The 22,585-nt window shown below is 53.5% G+C and overlaps 1 protein-coding gene across 1 annotated transcript in view; it reads right to left on the minus strand.

Annotated features, from left to right (window-relative positions):
• Positions 1 to 468: 468 nt before the first annotated feature.
• The window catches only part of SHB (SH2 domain containing adaptor protein B), a 135,073-nt gene continuing 112,956 nt past the window's right edge, over positions 469 to 22,585 (minus strand). Inside the window, exon 6 of the mRNA XM_008708007.2 lies at positions 469 to 1,318. Within this exon, the coding sequence (XP_008706229.2) occupies positions 1,135 to 1,318 (184 nt within the window). The 3' untranslated portion in view covers positions 469 to 1,134. The remainder of the gene's footprint in view (positions 1,319 to 22,585) is intronic.

Here is a 22,585-nt window from a genome sequence, read left to right on the forward strand (position 1 = left end):
GCCAAGAGCCACTCCTGCTTAAAGAGCTTTGTGACCTTGCGCAGGTTACTTTTCCTCTCGGAACCACCCTTTCCCCACGTTAAATGCCTCACAGGGCGGCATGGACCAGATAATGGGGAAGCCCTTTGTGGACTGCTGGGTGCTGTGCAGACTTGCCCTCACTGGGCTGCTGTAGGCAGAAGGGAGAGCTTGGTTGTTGCATCGGCCCCCGAGGCTACCACTGCTGGAGCCTGAACGCAGGGCCTGGCTGCACCTTCCAGCAGGTTGGCTCTCAGGGGGCAAAGAAAACCCCTCTGCTCCACTGACTGCCTCAGCCCTGAGCTGAGGGCTCTGCCTCCCTCCCTCCCCAGCGCCTGTCATACCACGCCACACGTGCCCAGAGACATACCTTGCTCTGGGAATGAAACCAGCACTGCCCCCCTCAGAGACCCTCTGTGCTGTATTTAAAAAAAAAAAAAGATAAGAATATATATTAAATGACTATTTTATTTACACACCCTATTCATAAATAATTGAATCCTCTTTGTGACGTCACAATGATTCCTTGAAGATCTCCTAACGATTACACTGAAGTGACTAAAAGTGGACTAGTGGGCTTACTCACATCTGTGTGACCATGTTCTCTCATGTATGTGCTCACACTCACACATACACATGCACCAGAGGGGAGGCGGGACTCCTGGGGTCTTCTGGGCTCTCGGAGCACCTGCATTTGTCTCCCAGCACCAGCGGGGCCCTAGCGGGAAGCTGTGCCCCCTCCCACAGGTGTGAATGCGTGACAGCTGGAGAACAAAGAGCCGCAACCCAGGGAGCTCCTGCCCCGCCTCTCTCGCCCCTCGGGAGCTGCTCCCCTTTGTTCATCCTGGAAGGCATCTCTTTGGATTTGCAAATATTTTAATTCACAGAAACTCAAGGAGGGGGTGGGGGTGGGGGCTGGGGTGGCGCGTTGGCTGTCCTTCTGTCTTTCTCCAGCCCCCGTGAGTGGCAACAGCATTCTAGAGACATGCAGTGGTGTGCTAGTACCATACACACGACGAATTGGACACGGCCCCCAATGGGGCCGGGCTGGCGGGCGGGGACCTCTGGCTCCTCCAAGTCTGGGCCCTGTCACAGAGCAGCGTGGGCCTGGCCCGCTCAGAGGGTCCGCACAGCCACCGGGTAGAGGAGGGACAAGTGCTCGGCCCCTTTGATGGGCAGCTTTCTGGTGGTATAGTAGTGGATGACCTCCGGGACGCTGTCGAACGGGGGGCTGTTCTGACCCAGAACGTACTTCTCTTTGGTTTTGGCCAGTTTCATGTGCATAAAGCCCTGGTTGCTCCTGCAAACAAAACACGGAGGTTATTAGGATCTGCACTGACAAAGGCTGAATCAGCCATGCTGCTCAGGACCGAATGACACGCAGCTGCCCCTCAGCCCCCGCAAGCCCGGCGCGGACCGGGAACCAGCCACGAACACTGCTGCAGGAGAGCCTCCTGGACCTCGAAGCCGTGGAGGCTTCCTCAGGAAAACAAACCTCTTCCTACTGCGGAGGCACACAAGTATTTAAGCCTTGCATGGCAGGCACGAAGTGTGTAAGTCCCCAGTTCCCTGACAGGTGTGCAGGACAGGTCATCGCCCCCAGTTTACAGATGAGGAAACAGCGTGGCAGGGATGACAGGTGAGCTGTTTCCCAAAAACTGATGCTCCCTTTTCCACGGTACTCTACTGTCACTAGGAAGGGGTGGCCCAGCCAGGGACTACGTATCCCAGCCCCCCTTGCAGCCACTATAAACATGTGACTAGTTTTAGCCAATGGAATATGGTGAGAACGTGTGTTCTGCCCCCAGCTCTGCCCCTATGCAAGCACTCTCTTCTCTGGCCTTCCTCCCTCTGTTCAGTGAACTCTGCCTATGAGTAGGGCTCCTTCCTTCCTCTGACTGCATTGAGCATATTCATGCCTCCATCAGCACTTGCTTTGTTGAATTGCGATTACTTATTTATCTTCCCAATTCCCGAGAGTTCCACAGAGCAGGGCCCAGTCCCTGTGTCCACCATGCGTGGCATCTGCTGAAAAGGACAGCGTGTGGGTCCCTCGGAGATCAGAGCAGAGCCCCGTGCCCTGTGCCCCATGCAGCCTGCCAGCTACACCAGCACGCTGGGGTGGCACAGCTCTCGGATGGCAGTGGCCACACTGCTTCCACCTGGCCCTAGCAGACCCCTCCCCCCAGGTCTCTGGCCACATAGGATCACTCACTCCTCTGTCAATCTGCCTTCGTCCGAGCTGCCTTTTCCCTGCCACTCCGCTCCAAGCCTGGCCTTTTATGATGTTGCTGCCACACCTGCAGATGCTTGGTTTCCAAAGCACAGTCCAATTTACCTTCTGTTTGTCACTTTGTGAGAAAGCTGGGACTCTGACCTCCTGCTGCCTTCTCTAGACCCCGTCCCTTGGCACTGAGAACTTGCGGCCAGCCCAGGGGGCCTGGCTTCCGGGGCACCAAGGCCAGCCGCTGGCCAGGCCGAGCTCCATGTGCACACAAGTTTGCAGGCTTCTCAGCTCCAGCTCTCTTGCTCCGGCAGCTCCCACAGGGGCAGCGGAGGGCTCCCCACGCTCACCCGCGCCTGCTCTATTAATGCGTCAATTTGGACTCCAGGACCATTTTCAAATGGCAGAGCAAATGCTTAATGAAGTGCGGGCACTGAGCAATACATCTGCTCATAATAATGTATTTAGAAATGTCACCCTGAGCTTAAAGGAAATCGTTCGGAGAGCAATTATGTTTCAAGAGAGTATAATTCCTGTAAAGAACTAAAATTCAAATCAAGATTTTTTAAGGCTGACAACGTTCTAATTACAGAGCCCGTGGCAAGTTCTGCTCCTCAGCGAAGGGTCATTTCATTGGAGAATTGCCTCCACACATCTGAGAAGCAGGAGGCGCACTTGCTTCAGCTGCTAGAAAGGAACCGGTGTGCGTTACGTGAAAAATGTACAACCCCACTTAGGGGAAGACTAGCTACCCACCACACCGGCGAGATCACAGATCTGTGCCAGCCTGGAAAGGATGGGAATTGCTTCAACGAGGTGCTGAAACTGTGTGGCGAAGGAAACTGGGACTACACAGAGCTCTGTGCCCTCGGAGGAGGCCGCACGCGCAGCTCCTTCACCGGGAGAAGGGGTGTGATGGGCGGAGTGAGGGCTGGAGCAGCAGGTGAGCGATGGAGCGGAGGGGGTGTGGCCTGGGACGGTCCTGCCTCTCTGTGTGAGTGGGTCAAATGGGGGGATGTTCTGGACGCCAGACAACTGGGCTGTAACGCCTGTCACAGATGTACAGCTGGGGTGCAAAGCACAGGATGTGCAAGATGGGACCGCAGCAGCTAGCCGAGGGCCGGATGGGAATGTCAGAGCTGTGCCCGCAACACACGTGTGACGTTGTAGGCGGGGCGGATTTAATTTTTAAGGAGGTTAAGGAAAGTAACTCATATGGTTTGATGGGACGTTTTTACAGCGGTCGTTCTTAAACCATCCAGCAAGGGAAGCGGGCAGGGATGGTGAGAACAGCTGACAGAGGCACGAAGCTGCTCTGTTCCCAGGCCACAGGCTCGGAATGGCCACCAGCCGATTAGAAACTGCCCACTGATATGTGCCTCCAGCACTTGGATTTCATTACACACAGGTTTAGGATTCTGAGCTAACAAAGTTCAGGGACCATGGCAGGGGACTCGGGCCCTATGACTCCCCAGTCCATGGCATGACCATTGCCTGGCAGAGGGATAAGGGCCCGTAACCTGGCTCTCACGTGAAGAGCCCCCTGCAGGAGTGGCCCTGCCCTTGCGTCCACTGGATCTGGGGGAGGCTAACTGGATGACCTCTGAGGGTGCTTCTGGGCCTAAGGTCCTAGATTCCATGTGTGTAAGCCTAAGCTGTTACCCACTCTGTGAAGGCGTCCTGCAGGAAGGGGCCTGGAGGCAGCCTCATGCCCCATTGCACTGCTGCCCATGGCCCCATCTTATTCTCACGGGCCGTGGCCCTAATGGTCATCACGGTCAATGTTTCCTGAGCACTTCCTGTGATCCAGGCTGTATGCTGAGCCCTGAGGCTCAGCCAGAAGGCAGCCAACCCAGTGTCACACAGCGATCAGCAGCGGTGCTGCTTCTCTCCTTGCTGGGCCTTTCCCAGCGTCCATGCTCCTGACCTCAGTACCATCCGGCTCTAAGACAGAATCCAACTTAGCCCTCAACACTCCACATGAGGCCAGGCAAGGTAGCAGGGGAGAGACATTAGACCCTGTACAAGTGACTCCTCGACTCTGGCCTCAGTCCCCAGGTGCTTCCCCACAGGGCTGACGGTGGGCCACAGACAGCACAGGGCTGGCACGGAAAGGTCATCCCAAGCATTGGGGATGGCCTGTCCTGACTGATGCGGCTCCCAGCTACGGAGACAGGGTGGTGGTGACCCATCACATGGGGTTGGCAGGCCCTGAGGTGAGCAGGCTTGCTTTTTGAGACAATTTGTCAAACTCTGACTCAAGAAAAGGTCAGGCCAAACCTTGTCAACACACACCCAAGAGATGTGTTGTAATGACACATCCTGATTGGTCGGCCACAAGGTCCCCACGAGTGAGATATTACCTAACAACAGCTAGATTTAAAACAGCTGTGAAGGGGTGGCTTTGACTCCCAACTCAACACAGAAAATGTCTAGCATGAGGAGAGAACAAAATCAGACCGTCTAGGGAAAACATAGTGTACAACAGATAACTAGCACGTGGGGGGGGGGGTCTGCGGCTGCTCTGGACAGGGCTTCTGGAGCTAGAAGATGCCTGCGGACCATTGCCTCTCACCCTGTTGGGGAATTTGGGAGGAAACTGAGGTTGGAGAGAGCAACACTCCGGCCCACGGCACACAGCAAGGTGGGCTGGAGCTGCAGCCAGAAGCTAGAGCCCTTGCATCCAGGACCTCACGGGCCAAGTCCCAGGCCACGCCACCTCCCCACCATCCCTTCTGGGAGGGCATCGGTCCCTGGGGAGCTTGGACAGGCTGCTGCCACCCGCCAGGCTCCTGTGTTAGTCTTGCCTCCTTTGATAGGACATCTTCCGAGAGCAAAGTCACAATTAGGGGTGTCTCCGGTGGCTGACCTGTCTAATGAGTCATGTGCGCCTGGCAGAGGCTGGGGGTGCTGGAGCTGTCGCCGCGTTTAGATCGCTCATTAACATCACAAAAAGCACCTCCTCATCACCAGGATTATCAAACGTGCCTGGTGTGCTGGGGCCTAATAACAGGCCCCACCTCGTCTCATAATCACGGGCTTTAATAAAACATCACTCAGCCCGCAGCTGCCGGCCCAAGCAGGGTACAAGGCCTCACCTCTCGCTTTTAGACCTAATTGCCTGATGCATATTTCATGAAGAATTCTGAGTAATAGTTATGTTAAATCGCTTCTTTTCATGATGAAATGACTTAAAAATACTTGCATATAATATTTATGCAGGAGAAGGCAAGGAGACTGCCTTTTGGGACTAGCATGTAGGCCCTGGTTACAGGAATCCACACAGTGAGGATCTCTGGTTCCCCTCTACTGCAAGATGGCTGGGGAACTGCTCCCTAGACAGAGATGCCCCAGAATGCTGCCCTCAGCTCACAGCCGACCATGGCTCCCCAGGACCACTGCACAAGGAACGCCACCCGCGCCGCTCGCACCCCCAGCGTGCACCAGGCATGGAGCTGAGCTGTTGCTACGTGGTAGCTCATGTAAGCCCACAGCAACGCTGCTAAGTTGGTGTAACTTCCAGTGTTTACCGATGGGAAACCTGATGCTGGGGAAGGTTGTGGGCCAGGTTCCACAGGACGTGGTGGGGCTGGGATTTCACTATGGTGGCCAACCCTAAAGCCTATGTTCTCTTAGCCTGAGGTAAGCGTTCAGGGATCTGAAGCTACCACTGCAGCCTCATTTTCCCCTGCTCAGCCACCAAACCAGATGGGTTCAGGTGTCTAGGTGGGCCTTCGACTCCTTCTGCCTTGAGACGTGGGTTCCCTGCAGCTCTGTGAGCTCCTGAGGTTAAGAATCCTGTCTGTTCATTGTGACATTTCTCAGCAGGCCAAGCCTTACTTCCCTCTGGGCCCTCTGCACCTGCCTGGCCTACAGCTGGGTACTTGGTCCATCCGTCCATTATCCATCCATCCATCCATCTACTATCTAGTGAGAGTCTGTCCTGAGCCAGCAGCGAGGCCCCACATTTCTTCCCCTCCCAAGGGCAGGCCGGTGGTTGTTCCACACTGTCCCTCAGTGTGGCCCAGCTAGGGTAGAAGCTACCTCCCCAAGGCCAGATACAGTAGCTGCTGTCTGGATAGCACTGGTCCTAGGACAGGCAGTGAGGACCAGCAGCACAAGCTTAGTGAGGGGCAGAGCCATGAGGAGCACCCAGAGGTTTAGCCCTTCAGGGGGTATAAAGTCGGGCACCTCTCAAGTCAGGAAGAGAAGTCTCCCCTGAGGGAGGTCACAAGGAAGAATGGGTCAAGCCCCTCTTTCCTCCGGTTTCTATAAGCAATCCTTCCTGGGGTGACTGAGGCAGCCAGTGACCCCTGCCCAGGCTTAAAGAAATCACGCACAAATAGAGACAAGTTCCCTCCTAAAGCCATGGTCTTCCTGGGCATTTGAAATACCCTCAACAGTTGGTTAAAGGATGATTCTCAGGGGATGAAGTGTCGCAGTGCCCCTGCCCTCCGTGAGCACGACAACGCCAACCAGTGCTCACCCTCAGGGCCCTCAGCGCCCTGGCCTCTGCTGGGGTGGAGATGGACACAGATGTTTGTGCTGAATCAATGCGGGGGTAGGTGTGGCTCTAAATCCGGCCCATAACGCTGATCTGTCCTGACCCTGGGTGAAGGAGCCGTACTGGAGGGTGACCATGGCAAGATACCTCCTTCTATCATGGCCACCTAGGGGCAGCAAAAAGATTGTTCCTGCCCTAACTCTGCCCCGCGGTTGGCAATGCTGCCCCTGCAAGCAGATGGCTCCGTGATTCAGAATGTCTGCTCCCCTCCGACCTTCTCTTTGACCTCCAGCAAGATGGGATCTTTTGCTGGGCAAGTGTCTATACAGAAATCTTCGTCACCGTAACTGTGAGCAGTTAGCCACTCCAGAGAAACATGCTGTGAGAGCCCCAGGCCAGGTGGGAGAGAAACACCCAGAACTCAAGTGTGAGGGGCCCGCAGGGGACAGGAACCTGGCTGTCATCTCCTGAGGGCCTACTGTGTGCAGGCTAGCATCCACAGATGCTGTGACCTTCTAGCAAAGGGCCCGGAGCCGGGCACACAAAGACGTACGACAGTGTTAGCAGTCACCCTCGGTCCACAGCTGGACCGACCTGGGGCTTCAGAAAGACGCAGGTGGCATTACCTGCAAGACGCCCGTGGCACAGATGAGAGGACCAAGGGCTGGAGGAAGAAGCAACCTGCCCGGGGTCACAGTGAGAGGACATCAGGGCGTTCTGAGCCAGGGGGCCAGGACGCGAGCTGTTCTACCTGTGTGCTGGGGATCCCCAACTGCAGTGTATGCAGCCGGAGGACTGGAGGCTCCCTCCCGCTGACACAGTCTGGGAATCAAGGGAGCTGGGGGAAGGGGCTTAAAGGACACCTGGGAAATACCTGAATGCCGCCCACTGCCTTCCAAAATAGCCTTCACAGTGATAAGCCTAAGACACGCGTGCCAAGTTATGGTGAACAAACGTCTGCATGTGAATGCTGCTGAGCCTGAGACTTGATTTACAACCGAATAATTAGACTTCGAATAAACGCATCAGCGGCGATTAGCCTTCCCGGGCGCCGGGGCATTTCTCAAGCTCTAAGTGGGAGGCTCAGGGTGAGGGCCTTCAGTAAATCATGACAAACAGCCATCTCCAGGCGGGAACAGAGGTGGCGGATGCCCCCCCGCCCCCCGCACACATGGAGAGGCACAAGGTTTGCTTTGAGCCACAAAGCCGTGGGTAGGCCAAAATGAATCCATTTTGGGCAATTTTCTCAGGAGAAGACTAACAAGGTTTTAGACAGGAGGAGTTTTAGGCTCAAGGCTGACAAGAGAGTGAGCCTCCTGTTACTGGAGGTGTGAAAGCAGGAGGGTAGTGATGCCTGGGAGTCAGACTGGGTGACTTTTGCAGTCCCCTTGTTCGGTGCTCCCATAGGTCCTCACGCTCAGCCGAGCATACATGAAAACTACAAACGGAGGGGTGGGGGCAGGGGTGGGAGTGACATGTGAAGTGTCAGAGCTTTGGGAAGCGGCAGAATGGTCTAGTGTGTTTTGTCTGGTTTCCTCTTTTACTTCTAATTGAGGACTTTTCTAGGAACGCGAACAACTTTTTGTGTTTAGGACAAGAGGGGTTGGCGGTGGTGGCCGGACTGAAATCAGATCGGCCTGAGTTCAAACTCTGATCCCACTGATGTCATTGGCTGGGCAAGTCCCTTCTCCCTGGGTCTGTGTCCCCATTTGGAAAAGGTGGAGGAGGTCTCTCTGGCACTAAAGTTCTCAAGCCAGTGAGGGACATCTCCAGGTGGGTGGGGGCCACCTGAGCAGCAGCCAGGAGGACTAAGGAGGGCAGGATGGCTACCCTCAATGCAGGAAGAAAGACCAGTAGAGCCCTGGGCACAGTGGATCCCCAGGCTTAGGGATGGCACGATGACACAAGCAGTCCTAACGCCTGTGCACACAGATGGACAGAATGCATTCGGCCCAGAGTGGTCTCCATCTGCTGGGACAAGCCTTTCCCAGCCCACGCTCTCCTCGGAGCAGTGCTTCTCCCCTGAAGTGAGCTTATCCCTTCTGGGGGGGCGGTGTGTGGATTCGGCAATGCCTGGAAACTCAGGCGCTGCTGGCATCTAGGCGGAAGGCCGGGGTCCTGCAAAAAAAACTTACAGCGCATAGGACAGGTCCTACAACAAAGACTAATCCAGCCCCAAATTCCAACGGCACTGAGGTTAAAGCCAACACTCACTACTTTCCAGTGCCTAAACATCTGCATCTATGAAATGGGAACAAGGAGAGTCCCCCTCACAGTAGCTATGAGGGTGAGACTGTCCTTGTGAATGAAGCGTGAAGGCTTGATAAAGATTAGGTTGCCTGGCTCCACATTTGAGGGCTTGAGACACAACACAGAGTTGGCCAAACAGCTTGGCTGCAAAGGACTCCAGGCTGTTTCCGAGGCCCAACCTTCCCCTCCCCAAAGCCAGCACATTGGGGGATATGCCAGCCTGAAGGACGCTCCAGAACAGGGACCAGGCAGGTGGCGGGCAAGGGCAGCTGTGGGGGTGAGCACCAGCCGCTGAGGAGAGGACTCTGAGGGGGCACAATGGCTTTGATAGGTACAGGGGAGCTGGATACTTGGGGTGGCCCAGACGAGGCTGAGACAAGGGGGGTAGGCCTGGCCAAGGAAAGCAGGACAGCTCCCAAAGGAACCACCGCCTGTGGACTCAGTGTCCCCCAGACCTGGGTCTGAGTCCCTGCCCTGCCACTTCGAGCTGTGGCTCCCTCGGCCTCAGCTTCCTCATCTGTGGAATGGAGCTTTCACTTGTCCCCCCACCCATTCCCCCCCAGCAAGGGCTGTCTGAGGTCTGAGCTGGGCCGTGCATAAGCAAGTCTGGCAGGTGCTGAGGCTCAGGGTTCTGACATGGCTTTGTTTCCACCCGCTCCGCAGGAACCTGCGTGCAAGTTACTGCCCATCTGGTTTGTCTTGCTGGTTCCATGCAGTCTGGGCTGAGCAGTGAACGTGTCTTCCCGTCTGTCTGGTTTATCATTCATGGCCATGTTGGCAGCCTAGAAGCCACGGATGGCAAGGCAGACTCCTGGCCACCGGACCACCTCTTCCAGCTGGGGAGCCCACCTGGCTGGGGTAGGAGGCCTAGGTTCCGGCCCCGCTCTGTCACTGGGTGACACTGGGAAGGGTGTACACTTCTCTGATACAAATTTCCCCAAACATCAAGCGGTATTTCATGGCACTCTCAAAAGCACATTGTTACACACAGAGGTCCACATGAAAACTGAATAGGAAAGATGAGGAAAGAAGTTTCTGTGCTTAAAAAATACTGGTCAGGGATGCCTGGGTGGCTCAGCCTGTTAAGCATGTGCCTTCGGGTCATGGTCTCAGGATCCTGGAATTGAACAGCATGTCTGTGGGGCTTCCCAGCTCAGCAGGGAGTCTGCTTTTCCCTCTCTCTCTGCCCCCCCCACTTGTGCTCTCTCTCTCAAATAAATAAAATCTTAAAAAAGAACTGGTCATACATGATCTGTGGTATTTATTAAGTCCCTATGATGTGCATTGCTCTGTATTCACCATTGCTGAGGCAGACGAGATACCAAGCAGAGGCTTTTGAGACTATTTGGTTCCCTGCCCTCATTTTACAGATGATTTAGAGGCCCAGAGAGGGCTGGAGGTTTGCTCTAAGTCCCCAGTGAATCAGGGGCTGGAACTGCCCCATACCTGCCCCCGTGCCATCAGGTGTAGGGGATGCTTGGCCACCACCAGTAGCCTTTATAGGCTCTAGTCAGCAGGGATGGGGTCTGACAAAGTGGAGGGTGAGGGTGGGGGAGGGGTGCAGAGAAGAGGAAGGAAGCTGCAGTCTTCCACACCCCGAATCTCATCCTTCTCCTTGCATCATGGGGCTTGCCCCTACAACCTCCCAGCCCAACTCCTGTCCTGGCGAGGGCTTCCTTTGCTAACTGACAGAGGGCATCCATTAGCACAGCAAGGGAGGGACTTGCCCACAAAGCACCTGCTTTAACTTACAGTTTTGCTTCAAAAAGAAAAAAAAAAAAAGTAAAGAAAATCCAGAGGGGGGGTGCCTGGGTGGCACAGCAGTTGGGCGCCTGCCTTTGGCTCAGGGCATGATCCTGGCATTATGGGATCGAGCCCCACATCAGGCTCTTCCGCTATGAACCTGCTTCTTCCTCTCCCACTCCCCCTGCTTGTGTTCCCTCTCTCGCTGGCTGTCTCTATCTCTGTCGAATAAATAAATAAAATCTTAAAAAAAAAAAAAAATCCAGAGGGGTCTTTAAAGACTACAAGTTAAAACAGAGCCATGTGCTCAGTGACCCTGCGCCTAACCTGAGGGTGGTTTTTCCCCTCTCTGGAATCTCAAAGGCACACAGTTGACCATAAGCCACCCAAACACCCTGGCCAAGGGCCTTTGCAAATCATATAAATGACAGTGCTTCTCAGTGGAAAAACTCCCAACAGTACTTGGAATCTGGGCCTCAGTTTCTTCATCTGTGAAATGGGGAGTAGTTTTCAATGTTCCCTGAAGTCCACTGAAAGCAAGTGAAAAGAGCTCTGCACTACACGTCAGGACCCTGGTCCCAAACCCGGCTCCTGCCCTTGCAGGCCTCAGTTTTACCACCTCTACAATGAAGGGACAGGACTGGAGGACCCCCGAGGTCCCGCAAACCTGTAAACCTTTGAAGCTTGGTGCATAGGAGATGCTCACACCACATAATGAAGAAGGAACAACTACTTGGATATTAAACAAAAGGACTCACCTTCCTTATAGAAACCCCAGAGTTCTAGGGCTGGAAGAGGAGTGCATGTTTCTCAAAAATAGTTTCTTCACATGTGTCTCAGAACGCCCACATCATAGTCCCTCGAGACTTGTTAAACCGGGGGGGGGGGGGGGGGCTCCCTGGGCCTCTTTGGAACCAGATCTGCCCCCTAGCTTTTTAAGACTGATTGATTGATTTTGAGATGGGCGGGGCAGAGGGAGAGGGAGGGAGGGAATCTTTCAAGGACTCCCCACTGAGCATGGAGCCTGATGGAGGGCTCCATCCCATGACCCATGAGATCATGACCTGATCGAAAAGTCAGATGCTTGACCCATTGAGCCACCCAGGTGCCGGTAGAACCAGATCCACTTTTAATATGCTCTCCAAGAGATTCGGATGCACATTCAGGTTTGAGCACCCCCATTCGAGTTCTATTCCATGACGGAAACACCGTTGTAGTATTTACATTTGGTGTCCAGTTTTTGTCCCTTCCCCCAGCACCGGGGAGCTTCCAAACTTTGACGGCTCTGACCATGGGAAAGTCCTCCTTGGGCTTAGTGCAGCCCCTGACAGTAGCCTCAGCTCCGAGCTCTGGTTCCTGCAGGCCATGGCCATTCCCTCCGCCCCAGGAAGGCCCCTCAGAGACCAGAAGAAAGAAGAAGCAGGAGCAGACCCGGGGCTGCTCTCTCTCCAGTTGTCCTCACAGGGCGGAATCTCCTGTCCTTTCCCATCCTGGTCACCCCTGCTGTTCACTATCTCTTATGTACTGGGGTCCTGCAACTGGGCACTGTCCCTGGTAGGTCTGTCCAGCTTCGCCCTGAGCCCTATCAGGATATGACCCCACCATCAATGTGGACACCCCAGGTGTCCTTTTCTGGTGTCTGCTGACCTCCTGAGGCCACCTCCTCCCAAGTTCCAAGGGACAGGATCTTATGGACATGCAAGTGTTATCAGGTGAAGATAACATTCCCTTCCTGACCAAAACTGAAGGGAGCACCAGGTACAAGAACATTAAGAAGCAAAAAGCCCAATGGCTTTGGCTACACTCGGAAGGTTTGCAGATACAATTGTGGAAGGTCAGTCAGCCCTCAGTAATCTGGGCTCTAGAGGGTGAGTCCTCTGGTGTTGGGCGTTCATTCTGGCAGCTTCTTGATAACCTCTGTCCACAGGGTGGAGAATTTTCTCAAAATTAAATCTCCAGCTCTTTGCTCCCTAATGAAATTGATTTCTGCCTTGATACACAACAAAGCTTTCATTTTATTATTTGGCTAGGATTTGACCACATTAATTATAGTTTTTTTCAGCATGGCTGCAAGTAATTGGGTTCCAAAGAGTTACTTACTACACGGAACTGATTGCTTTTTAAAAGCACAACTCCCACAAAAGTAAAACAGTCAACCCTGGTTTCTTCATAGAATACTTTTTTGGTTAAGATTAGAACAATTCAAGACAGAAAAGGTATTTTTCTGGCCTGAAATATGAAGTCCAAGCAGGTGTATGCTAACATCTGAAGACTGGGGGTTTGAAATCCAGGTGTGCCCAGATCACTGCGTCTTATACATCTGCCGCCTCGATGGTCTTATCCTCGCTCCTGTCAGAACTCCTACCCCGCTCCACATTTTTAATCAATGTTATTCGTAGAATTCTGCCTGCCTCAGAGGACACTCTGCAGAGGCCTGTTCCAATTGGTTTCTCTGAGGAGCCTGGGACTGCAAAGAGCCTGCTGGGCACTGTGTAAACGCATTTCTCCCTGGGATGCTGTGTCCAGCTTGGGCGGAGTATACACCCTCAGTGTCAAGTGGTGATGACCGGCACACGGCCTGCCCTTTGGCCAAGCGGGAGATCGAAGGAACGAGGAACTGGGAATATGGCCACAGGTAAGTCCCATGTCTTGCTGAGGCCTTTTCCTTGAGGGCGAAATGGGGATGCTGTGACGAGCTGGAGAGAGCTGACGGGGACTTCAGAGTTTATAAGGCATGTCTCTGTCCGTGACAGTGTTGGTCACCTGGGCCAGGGTTGGGGGGCCCGGGGGCTCACAGGGTAGGGATAACTGAAAATTCTAGTTGGGACCAGAGGAAGAAGGGCTACTGCAGCGACCTCTCCTCCAATCCCAAACCTAATTAACCATCCTCCTACCTTGCTGTCACTTCTCAATAAATTATCATCTTCCACAGCACTGATCCAATGTCAACTTCTCCAGGAAGTCTTCCAAGATATCCCTGGTCAAACTTAACTTTCTTCCTCCTTCACTTATTCTCTGCCACATCTCCCTATATCACAGCACTCACCTACCTGCTTATCCCCTTGCCCAGTTAAAGGTCCGGCGTACAGTGGGATCACAGCAGTGATAGCCCTGGCTGACTTGTTTGTTGGCCCTGCCCTGAAAGTCTGCTGAGAATGTGGCAAGCTGACTCCCACACTGGCTGGGACCATGAGCAGCATGTGGATGTTCAAAAGGAAAATAGAAAAAAAAAAGTTCTAATTAAAGCATTCCTAATAAGCTGCCTTTGCCAAACCAATTGTTTTTGATATTCCTCCTGGGTGAAGTAATCTTAAAAAGAAAAAAAAAAAAAGGTATTAAAAGTGGCAGAAATCACCCCTGGCTGGAAAGGAGACAGTGGCTGCTCACTAGGGAAGCTGCCCAGGAAAAAGGTTTGAGACAATCAGAACCAGGAGCAGGGAGGCCTCCAACCCAGCAAAGTGGAAGGGTGTGCATGTGTGTGTGACACCATGCACGCACGCTCACACGCACACACATACATAGCAAAACATCATTTTTATAGTTTTAGCAATTGAACTGTGAGAGCAAAGACGAGAGCTATAAAATCTGACACCCGATTTTATAAATCTGCCTCAAATACCAATGCTTATGCAGAAAATGGGAGAAGAAAATACAGCGCTGTGGGGCTCAGAGGGTGATAGCACCTGGGCTCTGCCAGCGACTTGCCACAGGACTCTGGGGAGGTCTTTTTCCCTTCCTGGGCCTGTTTCTCCCATCCCAAAGCCAGGGTCCTGACCTGGAGGATTCAAGACCCTTCTGATTTTAAGGGCCCGAAGGTCTAGGGAACAGCCGCCCTGCATCTTGGGATTTTACTGTATGAAGCTATTTGCTTCAAGTCTTGCCAAATGCCCCTAGGTGGGGGCTAATCGTATTTCCTCAGGGGGCCTTCGAGTTATTTACCTAACTAGAAGCAAAGTAAGAGCACAGTCCTTTCCTGGGGCAAGCAGAGAGGCTCTGCAAATAATCCCACCTGCATGAGTCAGCCTCTGAGTTTACAGAGAGCTTTCCTTCCTCCCACTGTGCTCCTGAGCCTCTGGGCCATGGAGCCACCTGCTCGGTGACCCTCACGCAGGGGGAAGCAATGGGGTTCAGGCCTGGTCCTCTGGTCCCCAGCTGCACCCTTCTCCATGCCGCTGCCCCTTCGCTGATGGCAGATACGAGGTCTGTATCTGTCACCATGGCTGGTCCCCACAGCACCCATATGCCCTCCCCAAGTCCCCAACCAAGCCATTCCCAGATGGCTTTTGCAAAAAATATTATTAAACAAGTCATATTAACAAGATGTTAGAAATGTGATTGGAAAGAAATGTTTTTCTCATTTGGAGAGACCACCCAGTGCCTCAGAGGGGAAGCTATCCCGGGGCACGAGAGGTTTCCTGGCGACGGACAGGCAGTTGGAATGCCTCCCCTGGCGGGCGAGCCACACAGGCAGATTTATGCGGGCTGATAGGAGATAATTAAAAACCAGCTGGAAATGTAATCAGGGTGGCTCAGATGCTCGAGGGGACCAGGGAGCTCTCAGGGGAGCAAAAACTGCATGCTTGGCTGCGAGGGGACACCCAGCCTGTCGGTGGGCACACTCGGCACTGGCGGGCCAGCGGGTGCGCTGGAGAATGGGCAGGCGGTGTGAATGCAGGTGCCTCTCGACCTCTGGGTCCTGGACAACAGTGGAAAGAGGGCAGCTGAGTTAGGGGAGAGCATATTTTCCTGGGTCTTTTCAAAACTGACCATTCCAGATCCATGTTGCAGCTGGCAATACCACTGCTCACCGGACATTCAGAAATCTGGATGAGGTCCTGACTCCTCCCTTTTTCTCACCCTCATCAGTTCCCCACAACATGTGCTCCCTTCTCCTCCTGCTGCCCTAGCTGCCCCTAGTCCTTTACTGCAGTCCCCCGAGGCAATGCCCGGCAATGGGTTTGTGGCCCAGGTCCTGCTCAGAAACTCCAGCTGTGGTCCTGGGGCTACAGACACCTGGCTGGGTTTCTTGGGCCCAGCTGGAGGAGAAGGGTTGGGGGATTTCTGCTCAGAGGGTCCCAGAGGGCAGAAAGAGGGCACTGGGATGCAGCTCTTCACTCACTGGCGGTGACAGAGTGTGTTGGTTTCTGTATGTGTAGGATGAAGGTAATCCTTCCTGCCCTTCTCACCACACACTAACTGCCAGGGTGGGACGGTTTGGTATTTAGAGTATCAGCAACCATGTCAGGCGCCCTGGCACACACCACCTAACTACAGCATTGAAGCAACCCTAACCCAGGCCCCACAGCTCTGAAAACATCAACAGCAACAGGGCATCCCCCCACTCATGGCCACCCCTCAAGAAAGGAAGGGGCTTATGACTAGTCTGGGGCCCCACAGCTAGATGGAGTTGGGGCAGAATTAGAACCCAGGTCTCCCAGGCCCGAGCCAGAATCACCAAAGCACCACGTGTGGAATGCAGGAGAGGCTCCTGTTTTAAGGGTAAGGGCAGCATCCTTGGAAATGTGTTACCACTGGCAGGGCATATTTTCCCAGTAATGCTGAATACAGGGAAAGCTCTATTATGCCTCCCAGTGCCTCTTGATGGTACGACCTTCTGTCCTGTGAGGCGCCTGCACTCTTGAAGCTCACTGTTGTCGGTTCGTGCCCTGCAAGGAGCGTTTGAGGAGCGAGCCTCTGTTTGGCTTACAGCAGCAACTCCTTAAACCTTCTAGAAGGAGAAAGCACACTGCGTGCTAACTGAGCAGAAAGTTCATTTTTCCTCCATCAGCCGGGAAAGGAAGTGAAATCCTCCACGTAGTGAGAGCAAAGACACAGACCTCCCCCAACTCCAGCCCCGTTCCCGCTGCCCTCTGTCTGAGCCTGACTCAAATGCTGCCAGAAAACAGGGCCTGGCTGGGAAGCCAGGAGGTGGGCAAAGCTCCTTCCCCTCTCTGAGCCCCAGTTTCTCCACCTGTACAGGGCACTGGGCCAGGTGATCTAGTAGATCTCCTTCTGGGGGTACCTGGGTGGCTCGGTTGGGTGTCCAATTCTTGATTTTGGCTCATGGTCTTGAGGTCGCGAGACTGTGAGATCGGGCCCCTGTGGGCCTGCATGCTCGGCGGGGGGGGGGGTGGTCTGCTTGGGATTTGCCCCCCACCCACTCTAAAATCAATCTAAGTTACAAAAATTTTTTCTTCTGTTCCCTAAACCCCAAGATTTCTGCTTAGTGTACTCAGTGTCCCAGAGCTGCTGCCCTGCCTTGCCACAAAAATGCTTCCCCATGAGAAAATGAGGAAATGCCTTTTGAGGTGTTCATCATCTTCAGCTGGGAGAGCAGAAAGGTTAAGTGACTTACCCAAGGCTGCACAGCCAGGATCTGACTCTAGCTCTATGTCATTTGAAGTCTCAGTCACAGCAATGCAGGGTTTCGAGTTGCAGCCTGCATAAACTCTAAAATCCCACCCTAATAAAGGGGAGTGGCTGTGGGCATGGACAGAGACTTCTAGGCCAGACCTGTATAATCCACAGGCTCTGAACCACACTGAGCTCTTTCCTAACAACCTATAGCTCCCCAAAGTCTCTAACAAAGACTCTGAGTTACCACTCACTCACTCACTGAACACGTACTGCCTTTTCATTACTATATCTATAAAACACATTTCACAGATGAGGAAACTGAGGCTCAGATATGTTAAGACCCTTATGCCCAAGCAGAAGATATGAACAGACACTTTTCCAATGAAGACATACAAATGGCTAACAGACACATGAAAAAATGTTCAAAATCATTAGCCATCAAGGAAATTCAAATCAAAACCACACTGAGATACCACCTTAACGCCAGTTAGAATGGCAAAAATAGACAAGGCAAGAAACAACAATTGTTGGAGAGGATGTGGAGAAAGGGGATCCCTCCTACATTGTTGGTGGGAAAGCAAGTTGGTACAGCCACTCTGGAAAACAGTGTGGAGGTCCCTTAAAAAGTTAAAAATTGAGCTACCCTATGATCCAGCCATTGCACTACTGGGTGTTTACCCCAAAGATACAGACGTAGTAAAGAGAAGGGCCATATGCACCCCAATGTTCATAGCAGCAATGTCCACAATAGCTAAATCGTGGAAGGAGCCGAGATGCCCTTCAACAGATGACTGGATTAAGAAGCTGTGGTCCATATATACAATGGAATATTACTCAGCCATCAGAAAGAACGAGTTCTCAATATTTGCTGCAACATGGATGGCACTGGAGGAGATAATGCTAAGTGAAATAAGTCAAGCAGAGAAAGACAACTATCATATGATTTCTCTCATCTATGGAACATAAGAACTAGGATGATCGGTAGGGGAAGAAAGGGATAAAGAAAGGGGGGGTAATCAGAAGGGGGAATGAAACATGAGAGACTATGGACTATGAGAAACAAACTGAGGGCTTCAGAGGGGAGGGGGGTGGGGGAATGGGATAGGCTGGTGATGGGTAGTAAGGAGGGCACGTATTGCATGGTGCACTGGGTGTTATACGCAACTAATGAATCATCGAGCCTTACATTGGAAACCGGGGATGTACTGTATGGTGACTAACATAATATAATAAAAAAATCATTAAAAAAAAAAAAAAAGACCCTTATGCCCAAGATCACCTTGCTATTAAGAGCCAGAGCTGGTGGGGCGCATGGGTGCCTAAGTTGGTTAAGCGGCTGACCCGTGATCTCAGCTCATGTCTTGATCTCAGGGTCATGTGTTCAACCCCGTGTTGGGCTCTGCACTGGGTGTGGAGCCTACTTAAAAAAAAAAAAAAAAAGCAGCAGCAGCAGCAGCAGAGCTGGGGTTCAAAAGCCTGTGTCTTCTGCTGCACAGAGCTGCCTCTCTCGCGGGTGGGAGAGAATGCCGGTGATGGGATATATTAGTAACTGTGGATTGAAAAGTAGGAAGCTTTTTCTCCTGTGCTGCTGTTTCCCCAGCATGGGTAGCACCTTACCCTGCCCACTCACAATAGCCTGAATCCTCCTTGGACCAGGTCAAAGTCCCTCTTGCCTCCCACCCTCCCCAGCACCTCCTGCTGTCACGGTCTGCCTGACCACCTCTCTTCTGTAGGCCCCTCCTCCTCCAGCTCAGAGAGGTGCGGAGTCAGAGGGTCCCTCTCATTAGAGCCAGGCCGTCCTCTGGGTGCACAACCCTGCTTCTTTTAGGCCTTGCCCTCAGGGGCAGGGCTGGGAAAAGGGCCACGGATGAAGGAAGTCCAGGCATTCTGGGGCTGGAGGTCATGCAGGGCAGAGAGCTCAACAACCACTCGGGAGGCCCTGGTGTGGTCGGAGGGACTGTTCTGGGGCTCACCGTTGGGAGCAGGCAGCTACCCTGAAGTATTTGGAGCCTCAGACGTTGACCCAACAAGGGGTGCTTCCATGGTAGAGGGAAGTGAAGTCTGTGCTCCTTGCTGAAGGCCAAGGAGTACGCAGCCTTTCCTCACCCCCCACCCCCTCCTTATCCTGCAAACCTTTATTATTTCTTGCTCCTGGCTGTCAGCAGCAACAAACTAAGATTAATCACTCCCCTGCCTGCCCAGACCCAGACATGCCTACTGTTTGAAAACTCTCTCCTTTACTATATAAATCAATGAAGGGAGAGAAAGAAGAAAAACAACTCTAACAGCAATACGCCCCCAGCACCCCTGGAATGCAACCCCTCTGCTCCTCCTGGCCGGGCTACACCCACCACCCACCGCTGGAGCCCCAGGAAGCATTCGCTGATGGAGACTGACTGCCCAGCAGGCAGCACGAACCTGCAGCTCGGAGCAGGAGCCAGACGGTGTCCTTAAGCAATCAGAGCAGGAGGCATGTTCCGGATAAATGGTCCCACCCCCTCCTCCCCTACCTGGAGGAGGAGATGGGGCCCTCATCTTCCCAACATCCTTGGAACCTAGGGGAACCTCACCCTAACTGTGTGAAGCCCTTAACCTGGAAGCAAATTTACTAATCAAACCCCAGACCTTCATTCTGTGGATGCAGGAGGCAGACATCCGCCCAAGCACCCAGGAGCAGATACAGCCAGGACACACCCCCAGCGCTTCTGACCTGGCCCAGCACTCTGTCCAGTCTGCTGCCTCCAATATCTAAAAGCTCTGGGAAAACTGGGAGGAGCAGAGACCAGCATTAATACTGAGTCCCTGCTGGGGGCCATGCATCCAGTCAACCTGCAGAGCCACGTTACTTCTTACAACAGCTTTATGAGAGTGGCCTACATAGTTTTCCAGGCAATGATCAGGGAAGTCAAGACACTTGCCTAGCAACACACAGCAGGTAAAAGATGGAGCCAGGATTCAAACTCGGGTTATCTCTGACTGCAGAGCCCATGTTCTTCCCTTTACATGTCGAACAGCACTGCCTTGGACCCCCCTGTGGGATGCCTGCCCACAGGCTGCCTGCTTCCCAGGCTCTTGGACTGTGCTAGCTTGAGTGGCATGTTTGTGGGCATGTGGAGGGAAACGGGGGCCCGGGAGGGCAGAAGGAGGCAGACGCAGTGGTCTCTCCTTGGTAACACTCATGGTGCACCCTGGTTCACTAACGGTTCTAGAATACAGCTCTGAGGACATGACTGCACCTTGCTCAAAACCTTCAGGGACGCCTGCTCCCTTAGAGGATAGGGCCCCAGGTCCTCAGCCTGGAGACTAGGGCCACACCTCTCCTCAGCTCCCACAGAAGTGTTGTTATCCTCACACAAGTCTGCACTTCCCTGCCTCCGGGCAGTCCTCTGCTTGGGCTATCTATAGGATGACCTGCTCACCCTCCAAATACCCCCTCTGTGGGTGCTTTCCTTCTTTCACAACCCTGAACCCTTTCTGCCTTGGGTAACCCTACAGCAGTCCTGCAAATATATGAGTTCCGGGTGTACACAGCCTCTCCCTGTGGGCTATGAACTCCTAGAGGGCTGGAATCCAGTACAGAAAGGGTACTGAATGGGGCAGATGATGGTGGTGATGGTGGTGGTGGTGGTGGTGGTGGTGGCGGTGGTGGTGCACGGAAGGCTCCCGAATGATCAAGACTGAGTTGCAACCTGAGGGAAACAGGCCAGACCCCAGAAACATCTCCTGAGGTCAGAATCTGGGCCACATCTGCAAGGGTGCTGTGCAGGTTGCCTCTGGGGATTTGAAAGAGGAAGTCCCCTTTGTGGAGGTTCCTTGGGGCTATGTCTCCCACTGGGGTTGGAACTCACTGCCTAAAGAAAGCTGGGGCTGAGCTCTTGCCAAAGGAGCACCTGCGTCCCCGCGAGGGCATTGAGAGAGAGAGAGAGAGAGAGAGAGAGAGAGTGGGGGAGAGGGGCAGAGGGAGAGACTCCCAAGCAGGCTCCACGCCTACCATGGAGTCCGATGTGGGGCTCGATCTCATGATCCTGAAATCATGACCTGAGCCAAAATCAAAGAGCTGGATGCTTAACTGATTGAACCACCCAGGCGCCCCCCTGCAAGGCCTTTAAGTGCCACTCTGCCCACTCCTGGGGATGGGCCCAATGCAGGCAGAGCCTGCCCCGCATCTGGGGAGGGCAGCCCTGGCACTCACCCTGCCTCCCTGCCCCCACCAGCTGCAAACCCTCGTCTTTGAAGTCCTAGTCCCTCAGCTTGTCCAGATTCCTTTGCAAAAACTCATGAAACTGGAACTTGCAAAAAGTCATTCGTAGTCCAAAGTGCCTGAAGAACCCTTTTAATGAGATTTTTCAAGACTTTTCATCCCTTTCCCCCACTGCCTGCCTTTGCAGACAGGAAGCTGTTAGAGTGTGGTGTTTTCTTGCCAATATCTAAAGGCTCAACCCCTTGCTTCCTGGAGGCTGGAGTGAGTGTTCTGAAGGCCAACGTGTCTGTTAGCATGAGAGGGAACCTAGTCAGGAGACTAGGGGAAGAGGGAGAGCTCTGTAGGGAGGAGGGGATAAGGGCAGTGTTCCAAAGCAGCTAAGCAGGATCTCTGTAAGACTGCTCCACAGGTGGGGGTGTCTGTCAGGGAGGGGATCTAGAGGCAGGGGGTGGGGAGTGCAGGCGCCACCTTGGATTGCCATGAGTGTAGAGAGCTTTCGGTGGCAGATGTCTAGCAGCTTGGGTGTTTACCCCCACAGTGGGAAGCAGTCGCCATTGCTTGTCAGTGTGGTCAACTGCCAAACAGGTAGCCTAAGGTCAATCACAAATCCCCTCTGGGTCTTAGTCTCCCCACCCATGAAGCAAAGGCTGGACTAGATGGGCTTATAAGGTCACTTCCAGATGACCTCTGACCTGGTATAAGGAGTGCTTGGGCGGGGTGGGAAGAGACCAGGCTGGGAGTCCGTGGCCTCCACTCCAGTCTTGGAAGTTCATTCAGCCGCCTTTACCCTGAGATGAAGAAGACGATGATGCTCTCTGTCCTAGCCACCTGGTGGGGCTATCCTGGGGCAAACACATCAGCCTTCTAAAATGTCAGGTGCTGCAGATACGCAGGGAGACAGGGTCAGGGAGTAGGGCTTAAGCAGAAAGGCAGGTCCCTCAGAGTGCACTTTAGTAGGGTTCTAAAAACTGACTCTCAACCCCTTTGTGAGGCACAAGACCTGCCAATGGCTCTTCTTTATCCCCAGGGCTTTGCCTGGGCTGTCCCCTCCACCTGAGATCCCCTAGCTCTCCCCGCCTGAGACCACTTACCCTCTCTTTAAGGCTCAAATGCAGCTTCTCCTAACTCTCCATGTCAGGGACTGCCCACCCCTGTGCCAACTCTGGGTCCCCAAGGCCCTCCATGCAGACCTACGTGTAACAAGGCCAGGCTGAATGGGCCAGGCTGTGAGCTCCTGTGGCCTGAGCTGAGCTGTTCTCGTTTCAGCTCTATGCTGCCCTGCCCAGTG

The sequence above is a fragment of the Ursus maritimus genome, unplaced genomic scaffold (assembly GCF_017311325.1).
Source record: "Ursus maritimus isolate PB19 unplaced genomic scaffold, ASM1731132v1 scaffold_17, whole genome shotgun sequence".
Classification (NCBI taxonomy): domain Eukaryota; kingdom Metazoa; phylum Chordata; class Mammalia; order Carnivora; family Ursidae; genus Ursus; species Ursus maritimus.